Source organism: Nicotiana sylvestris, chromosome 10, assembly GCF_000393655.2.
Source record: "Nicotiana sylvestris chromosome 10, ASM39365v2, whole genome shotgun sequence".
Lineage (NCBI taxonomy): Eukaryota > Viridiplantae > Streptophyta > Magnoliopsida > Solanales > Solanaceae > Nicotiana > Nicotiana sylvestris.
The window spans coordinates 138,281,475-138,291,190 of NC_091066.1; the positions used below are offsets into that span (position 1 = coordinate 138,281,475).

Sequence of the window (9,716 nt, forward strand, 5' to 3'; positions counted from 1 at the left end):
CAAAAAAAATTTAAAAAAAACTTGTCAAAATGTATGGCCAAACGGGGGGCTAAATATAATCAGCCCCTACGGGTACCTAACATCATAGAAAAAATTGAACTAGTTTGATTCATGAACAGTCCCTTTTGGCCCTACATGTACCCTTTCGTCACTGTCCTACTACTTTTTTTTTCTTTAAATTTTTATTAGCTAAATAGAACTATTCTGTTAAAATACGCTTTCCCACCATATCTTTGAATTCTTTATAAACAGCTAACAAAACCAAAGTTAGATTCATTCACCTCTCTACTTGAACTGTTTCCAACTTTTTTTATCTCTGAACAAAAATGGGAATAATTCCATGTCCTTTGCGCTGCCAATCCAAGAAAAAATCAACAAATTCTGATCAATCTCATCTTACATATCTTCACTCAGATTCTTCTTCTTCATCATCATTAAAATCAACTAATTCTTCCCTTTACTCACAGCCAAGTTTACCATCAGTTCCTTCTTTAACTCCGACTTCCACTCAGACAGAACTTTTCTCAAACACCTACTGTGCAGCGACTTTTAAAGGCAATTCCTCTTATATCTTCTGCCTATCACTCTCCGGAAAACACCTTTACACCGGCAACTCCAACGGAGAAATCCTCTTATGGAACAGAGACCCTTTAAATCATTCAACAGAATACATAGTAGTTGCACGGAGTAGCAGTTCTGTTAAATTCATAGTCATTTTCGGGGATAAGCTCTTTAGTGCTCACCAAGATCACAAAATTCGTGTCTGGAAAATTGACAACGACGCACCAAATCAGAATTACAAATGCGTTGCTACTTTACCGACTCTTAATGATCGGTGTATGAGATTATTTAGTGCAAAAAACTACGTTGAAGTCCGCAGAAACAAGAAATGTACGTGGGTACACCATGTTGATACAGTTTCAGCTTTAGCCTCGTCAATAGATAGTTCACTGCTTTACTCTGCATCTTGGGACAGAACTTTCAAAGTTTGGAGAACTTCGGATTTCAAATGCCTTGAATCAGTCTTGAACGCTCACGATGACGCGATAAACGCAATAGCTTTATCGAAAAATGGGTAAGTATAAATATGGCAAATCCATAGTTCTAGTCAAAACGAGTTGGATCAAATAATAGGTTGTATCCAACCCATCCAATATTTCAACCTTTTGTGTTTTATATTTATTTTTTGATAAAGAAAATGCAAAATTTAATGTACTTTTCTTAAATTACTAACTTAAGTGTTCGAAACTTACATAATTTCAATTCCAAGCTTAATTTTGTACGATGAATTTGGGTTTTATTTTTACCCATCAGGTTAAGTTATTTTGGCTCATTTTAATCTAATAGTTTGATTGAATTATTTCTAGTTCAACCTGTTGGATTAAATCAGATAAAACGAGTCATAAACCAACCTGTTTAAGCTTGAGCAAGTGAACGATTACTGAAAAATTGATACATTTTGCCACCTCTAGGTATGTTTATACTGGTTCAGCAGACAAGAAGATCAAAATATGGAAGAAAGAAGAAGGGGAAAAGAAATTACACAGCCTTGTGGCAACACTAGAGAAGCACAAATCAGCAGTGAATGCTTTAGCTCTTAGTACAGATGGATCAGTTTTATACTCAGGTGCTTGTGACAGATCCATAATTGTATGGGAAAAAGATAGTGGCGGTAGTGGAAAAATGGTGGTGGCTGGAGCTTTAAGAGGACATACTAAGGCAATTTTGTGTTTGGCTGTGGTGTCAGATTTAGTATGCAGTGGATCTGCAGATAAAACAGTGAGGATATGGAAGAGAGGAATTGGTAAAAGCTATTCATGTTTGTCAGTTTTTGAAGGACACAGAGGTCCAGTCAAATGTTTGACTGCAGCTTTTGATAGTAAGAATAGTAGTAGTAGGAATAAAGATGATTTTGGTTCTGGAAATTCTTATGTGGTTTATAGTGGTAGCTTGGATTGTGATATTAAGGTTTGGAAATTTTGGGTTCCATCCCTATAGAATTTATCTCTTTGATATCTGTCTCTTGTTCAGAGACTTGCACGGTCACAATACAATATTTTTTGTACATTGAAATGAGAAATCTTCATTTTAAGGTATAAGCTCAGAGTTGTTTAATAACTCCAATAACTTCTTCCGTAAAACATATTCAACTTTAAAGTATGTAGCTCAACTCCAATTTTAGGATGTTGGTGAGTTGATGGTAATTACCAATTATGTGTATCTATGAGTTTTATGAACTTCGCTCTTTCTCTGTAATTTAATCTTACACAATAAATGCAAGAAACATATTTCTTGCATACACACACTTGTCACTAAATCATGGAGAGAAATATTCTCATCTTAACTTATAATTGCTAAAGTTAAATCGTTTGATTTGCTGCAACATCGAATGCAAATAAGCTGGAAGAATATCGTAGAAGGTGAGTAGGTAGGAGCATATTTATGTTCCGTACAGAGGATATTAATTAGGGTCAGTATGGTAGCTTTTGTCTCAGATTGCTAGTATTTCATATTGTTTTCCTATTATCTTTCGCTTCCGTTAGAATCGTAAACATTGCACGGGGCGCCTTATTTAGTTGTCCTTATTTAATTTATACCCATTTTTTTAAAAAAGTTTTAACTTGTACTCACTTTTTAAACAACTTCAGCCCCCTTTCTCCTTCTCAAAATTATATCCGCACTCAACCCGATAGGTCACTCCTTTTTGAAGTGGCTAATTGTGAAAATATTCCGGTAATTGACATGAATTGTGGAGATTTTACAGAGTCCATGAGAAACATAGCGCATAGAGATGCTTGTAATTCAACTCAGTGTGATAGACAATTGTATTGTCAAAAAATTCAGTAATCCAATAAACTCAACTGCTATTACAACTGCTACAATTCTTCACTGTTTCAGCAATTGATTTCTTCTACTGGAATAGAACTTTTAGACGAACATTATTATTATAACACAATGATGACAATTCTTTCTTTCCAGTAAAACTTCAGCTCTAGAAGGCTGAAGTTCGCCAGTTACAAACAAACACTTTAGCAGCTGAAGTTTGCCAGTTACAAACAAAAACTTCAGCTCTTCGACAGTTACAAAACAAAAACTTCAGCTGTAGAGCTGAAGTTCACCAGTTACAAAAACAAAAAGAGCTGAAGTTCGACAGTTACAAAACAAAAACTTCAGCTCTAGAGCTGAAGTTCACCAGTTACAAAAACAAAAATTTCAGCAAATAGAGAACAAAACTTCAGCTACTATGATTAAGTTCAGCAATTACAAACAAAAACTTCAGCACACTTGTTACTTCAGTCCCGTCTATTAGAATGCTGAAGTTTTGCGTGATTGTCTTTGCTACTTCAGCCCCGTATGCTGAAGTTACGTGAAAAAGTGGGTACGTTTGCAATTTTTTTTGCAAAGCGGACACAAGTTAAAACGTGACCCAAAAAGTGGGTATAGATGCAAATGGCCTCTTAGTATCTTATTGTTGTTACTATTTGCTGTTGTTATCGCTTCTTTCTATCTATTTTTCTGGCTTTGAGATTGTTGTTACTATCTTTCTGACCCTATTTGTTGATATTAATTGTTTCTACTGTTTCATTTTATCTTTCTTGAGACGAGTTCTTTCGAAAATAACCTTTTTATCATCCCAGGGTAGGGGTAAGACCTTCGTACACACTATGCTCTTCAGACTCCACTTATTGAATTCCACGTGTTATTGATGTTGTAATTTCCGTGTAAGAATCTATAGGTTTACGCCCATACTACATCTGTTCTCGGGTTACTCGTGAGTTTTTAGGAGCCATTAATTAGCACCTTACTGTTAGGACCGAAAAATTGGGTGTCATGCGGAAGCTAGTAAAGCAAGCTTTGAATGATGATAAATCAGATAACAAAAGAGAAATATACCAAAAGAGACACAAACATTTAATGTGGTTCGGTCAATTGACCTATGTCCACGGGCGGAGATGAGCAATCCACTATATAAAAGAGAGTACAAAATATCGAGAGAACAACCTCACGAAGAGGCAAACACAAGTGACATACTAACACTTGTCCCGTAAAGTTCTCCCCCTAAATACGACTCTCAAGTCCCCTATGGCTACATTGTGAATGCTGCTGAACAAGAAGGAAATATCCTCAATTTATAGAAGTCCAAACTTTTTCCTACAGGAAAAAGGACTAGCCAAATATGAGAGATTTGTAATTTTCTTTTACAAGAACGAAAATCCCATTAAGATAAATATGTTGCCATTTCACTCAACAAATAAAAAAACTAAATATGACAAAAAAATTATGGCAAACACCTAACACTTACAACCCTTAGTCAATAATCACATTTGAAAGTGCTGAGTGCTGAATCATCTGTATCAGTAAGAAAGGGAAATGAACTTTTTTTTTTTTTTTTTTAGTGCTACTACTAGGGAAATTAAAATAAAAGCTCATAGAAAGCTTATACACAATTAAAAGCAAATCTATTGTGTCCAATTTAAAATAAATAAATAAATCGATAAAATTACCAAATGCATGTACACATTGTCACACCTCCTTTTTGCGCGCCCGCCTCGAAGGGTAAAATGCGCGAGGGAGTTTTTCCAATTTAAGTGACAATATTCGAAATGAGATTATTTATTTAATTCAGAGTCACCACTTGGGAAAGGTTTGGCTTTTGGTGTCCCAAGTCACCGGTTTATCTTGAATCCCAAATCGAGGAAATTTTCGACTTTCCAAATGAAGTCTGCGAACCAGAAATTCTAAGTAAGGAATTCTGTTGACCCGAGGGAAGGTGTTAGGCACCCTCGAATCCCGTGGTTCTAGCACGGTCGCTTAAATTGTTATAATGGCTAAATATCTGATTTAAATACATGTTGTGACTTATGTGCTTTTATTAAGTTTTAAACCGCTTTTATTATTATCATTTATTTTTATAGAATTGCAACGTCGTGAAAATGCATCTCGAACCACGTCACAATCAATGCACCCGTAGTTGTTAACACATTTCGACTCCGTTGAGATTTGAATTTGGGTCACATAAATGCGCACCCGAATTTAAGAATGTAATTTAATTAAGTCGCGCCTAAAAAGTCTAACGCGTTATTATCTTTGGGGAAGGCAGTGGAATTCACTAAACAGTCCATCCCAAATTCTAAGTATTTATTATGACCAATTATTGAGGGCCCCGCAATTTGCCTTTTTATTCGGCGAGGCTCGTCTCATTATTTTAGAAGGGTACCCTACAATGACTACGTCTTTACTACATTTATCTTTAAAGAAAAGGATGATGCCGAATTTTGCTGGTTTGGACAAATACGGATTCTTGTTTAATTATCTGATTGGTTGCTTATGAGGTGGGAATCGCCTCATGCCTTACTTCAACGAGTGAATACGCTTGTTAATTTGCTAAGGGAGATTGCAAGCAAGGCTAATAACATATACTAAACTTACACTAAACGGCCTTCAAGTTTGAATTTAAACTAGCTTATTTGGGCTTGATTAATGAAATCGGCTATTTATTAGAAAACTGCTACTAATTAGATTCAAAACTGCCTAATGAAATTCGGATGTAACGGAGTTGAATTGAATAGTTTAAAACTAATGTTGCCTCTGTCCAGGTTAATAGCAATCCATTTTATACATGCAGAATATAACTAAGAATGAAGTCTAGTTTTTGATGTACCAATTACTCGTACATTCCACGAATTGCGTAATCACATCACACACACAATTAAACAAGATAAACCATTGTAAGTTAAGATAATTAAACAGACCCAGTTTTCAATTAAATACAAAACTACCTGTTGTATCTTCCTATCGAGTTACAATCTAAAGATTTGCGCGAATTTACTAACACTTTATAAGACTATAGGTGCAGTACCGAAGGACTAAAAATTCTTCGCGTCTTTCATTTCAACTCATTGCTATTGTTACATCAATGTGAGATTCAAAAATGTGTACCTGGATGCTGAAATGCAAAGAAGAAAATGGAAGCAGCAAGTCAGCAACAAACTCAGATGACAGCAGTGATCACAAGTAAAAGCAACGAGCAGCAGCAGTAGCAACAAATAACAGCAGAACAAACCCAATGCAAGGGTGCAACTATGACCAATGGAAAACAGTAGCAAGATGATAGCAACGAATAGTGGAGTGAAGTCAAAATCCCAGATAGACCAAATCCAGGAACAAACCAACGAAATAAACAACCAGTAAACTCAGTTGGGACTTGGAAAAATCAGTGTTGAATAGACAGGTCGAAACAAGTGAAATCAAGACAACAATGGAAAGATAGTTTCCAATTTTTGTCTGTGTGTGTGCCCTCTATACCTATCCAATCTCTGTATATGCCTCTCTATTTTTCTATCTCCTCTTCTCCAAAAAAAATCCTTCTTTTTTCAGTCTCTATGTCTGTCTTCCTGCTTTTGATTTTCAGTCCCCCAAATAAATCGAAGCTCCTCTCTATTTATAGCCTAGCATCAGGCCATTTACAACCTGTGAAACAAATCAGAACCCCTCTTTTCTGCTGTTTTTCCACTCAACTTTTAAAAGTAGAAACCCTCCCATGAGATTCCCTGACAACCCTTTTATCACCTTATTAAATTAAAACAAGGGTATGGGCAGCCTGAAGATGGTGTGACATCATATGCTGTCAAGTTATTTTAATTTCTAAAAAGGCCCTAATGCACATGCTGTCCACAAGTGCACATGCCATCAATTCAGACTGCAGCTAACAAACCAATCCTTAAATTTCTGATTCAAATAAATCAACTATAAGTAGCTATACTCAATTCCTAATTTGACTCAAACAAAGTTTCAGCAGGAAACAAATCAAATTGTTACCATTCAAACAGCTGAAACTATTCGACGACACGTATCGAATCGACTATACTAATTATAACATATACAATCAACAGCCAAGGATCGGAATCGAACAGTATTGAACAAGGGGTTCAGATTGCACTGTCAAAACAAAAATGACCCTGGGAACTAATTACTCAACCAATTTCAATTTCAGTCGATTGTACAGTTTACACATACACACATTATCAGTAAATGAAGAAAGACTTGACCAAATACAGAGGTCCGGCAAGGTGGACAGAAACAGTCGACAAACAATTCAAAAATAAAATCAACTAAACATTTGGGGCAATAAACAGACATTTAACTACAACAAAACACATGAACTGATAAAAAAAGAAGAAGCAAAAATACCTTAAAATCTTGAAAAATCAGCAAACCCTAGCTCGGATTTGAATCGACCTTTCTTGGGGTTGAACGGACTTTAATCAAAGTGTTCCCAACTGAGAACACTTCGATTAAGGTCCATTAGACCCTAATCTTCATGGTTCAAACGGACACAGATCGGGCTCAGGGTTACTAGGGTTCCTAAGGGGCAGATTTGGGATTTGTGTTTCCCTGGTTAGATTCGGACCAAACCAAGCATGGTTTGGTCACGAGGAGGTCAGGGAGTGCCCGATATGAACCTGGGGTGGTTTGGTGTAGATCGAGTTTTGCTCGAATCTTCAAATGAAGATTCGAGAACCTAGGGGTTGATTCGAGGCAAAGGGACAACAGATCCATGTTCAGGGTGGTGAGGCGGTCCTATGGTGTTAAGGTGGTGGTCACCGGCGTCCATGCCGCCGGGTTTAATGGTGAGGGGAAAGTGGGCGGCGTTAGGGTTCTAAGGGATTGGGGGTTTGGTGAGGACGACCTAAGGGTAGGGGGGTCTGGCTAGGGGGCGTGGGGTAAAGGGATAGGCTTATATAGTAGATGAGTGATCAAATCCTGGCCGTCGGATGGAGCGAGATGAAGGGCCAGGATCTTTCAACTGGTGAGGAACGGTGTCGTTTCAACTACAAGGGGTCGAGCTGATCCAAGTTTGAACAGGTCGGGTTCGTATGTGGGTATGGGGGATGTGATCTCGGCCGTTGATCATTCTGAGATCAACGGTCCAGATTGAAAGTGGCTCAACGACGTCGTTTGGACGATTGGGTGGCCAGCTCAACTGGACCGGGCAAACAGGGATTCTAGATTGGGTTGTTTTTTTGGTTTGGGCCTGTTTGTTTTAATTTGGACTGGCCCAAATCCGAAAAATCCCTTTCTTCTTTAATCTCTTAATTAAATTGCCAAATACTATAAAACATTAAACAACAATTATTACATAATTAACATTTAATTAAAATAACATCACTTAATGACAAAACAGAATGAAAGATGCATTTTTGTGATTTTCCTTTTAATAACCGTATTACGGTTCAACTACACACGACATATTTTTTTTTATATTTTTGTTTGATAAGACTAAATGGACAAGATCACAAATAAATAACAAAAATGCCACGTAAAAAATCCAAAAATTGTACAGCAAGACCATTTGCTATTATTTTTATTTCTTTTGGAGTGATTGTCGCGTAAACAAAAATCACGTGCTCACAGCTGCCCCTCTTTGTTCGGAAACACGAAGAGTTTTCGTGCAAAGATAAAGTGAGCGGATATGAGCGCTTTTTGCCTATCAGAATACTCCATGTGAAGCGCATTTTGAAAGATTTGACCGAATCTTCGCTTCAAAGATTTCCTACATATCCTGGGCTAAACAGGAATCAGGTCAATGTAGTTCGAGAAACTTTGATAGCTGGGACTACCATGGGATTGCAATGCTTGCTGTTACTGCTGTTGCTATTGCCACTGCTGCTTACCGACTCCCTTATTACAACCAAAGGAAAATTGAAACTGAACTAACTACGTATGTCAACCGCTAGTTACAAGATTCCTATCTATGATTCTTTTGCAACTTGATCTTGGGTCTTAGCTGATTCTGCTTGTAGACTTTGATCCGAATCTTGATGCTTGCAAGTTGTAGGCGCTTGTTTGTTCCTGCGATATTGAGTGAGACGGGATTGGTAGAACTCGGGACCTTGATCAAATCTTTGAGCGATCCGCCCTTCGTTTTTCCAAATATCTCGGAACATCTTCTTTTTGTCTTTTTCTTCTTTTATTCTGAGTTGAGACTCATCTCGTGAGTCGTCTCGATCCGTGTGTCTCGAGGTCAGACCTGCAGGAAAAAAAATAGACGAACAAAATTTTCTTCCCCAGTTTTCACTAGGAAAATTTCGTGAGTTAATTGCCGGGGAGTTTATAGAATTGATGAATGGATTGGAGAATTTCAGTCTACCAAATGCAACTCTGGGATTGGAGCCCTGATGTCGCCATAAGGTAGAATGCTCAGTTCAGGGCTGGAGCCCTAATGATGGCTAACAGAAAAAATGCTCAGTTCAGGGTTGGAGCCCTAATGCTGACTAAATGAAAAAAGTTTAGTTCAGGGTTAGAGCCCTAATGCTGACTAACAGACAATGCTCAGTTCAGGGTTGGAGCCTTAATGCTGGCCAAATGGAAAAAGTTCAATTCAGGGTTGGAGCCCTAATGCTGACTAAATGAAAAAAAAAGTTCAGGTCAGGGTTGGAGCCCTAATACTGACTATCAGACAATGCTCAGTTCAGGGTCAGAGCCCTAATGCTGGCCTAATGGAAAGAGTTCAGTTCAGGGTTGGAGCCCTAATGCTGACTAACTGGAATAAGTTCAGTTTAGGGTTGGAGCCCTAATGCTCACTAAATGGAAAAAGTTCAGTTCAGGGTTGGAGACCTAATGCTGACTAACTAGAAAAAATTCAGTTCAGGGTTGGAGCCCTAATGCTGACTAACAGACAATGCTCAGTTCAGGGTCGGAGCCCTAATGCTGGC

At 37.6% G+C, this 9,716-nt stretch overlaps 1 protein-coding gene across 1 annotated transcript; it reads left to right on the plus strand.

Annotated features, from left to right (window-relative positions):
* Positions 1–238: 238 nt before the first annotated feature.
* Positions 239–2,099, plus strand: LOC104216089 (protein JINGUBANG-like). Its single transcript, XM_009766050.2, has 2 exons — positions 239–1,075; positions 1,473–2,099. The coding sequence occupies exons 1-2, from the start codon at positions 327–329 to the stop codon at positions 1,996–1,998; spliced, it is 1,275 nt and encodes a 424-aa protein (XP_009764352.1). The 5' UTR covers positions 239–326; the 3' UTR covers positions 1,999–2,099.
* Positions 2,100–9,716: the final 7,617 nt, after the last annotated feature.

Excerpts from the sequence above, each read along its gene's own strand:
- LOC104216089 (XM_009766050.2), top strand. The coding sequence starts at position 327 with ATGGGAATAATTCCATGTCCTTTGCGCTGCCAATCCAAGAAAAAATCA. Across the intron at positions 1,076-1,472 it reads ATAGCTTTATCGAAAAATGG|GTATGTTTATACTGGTTCAG; the intron begins GTAAGTATAAAT and ends TGCCACCTCTAG.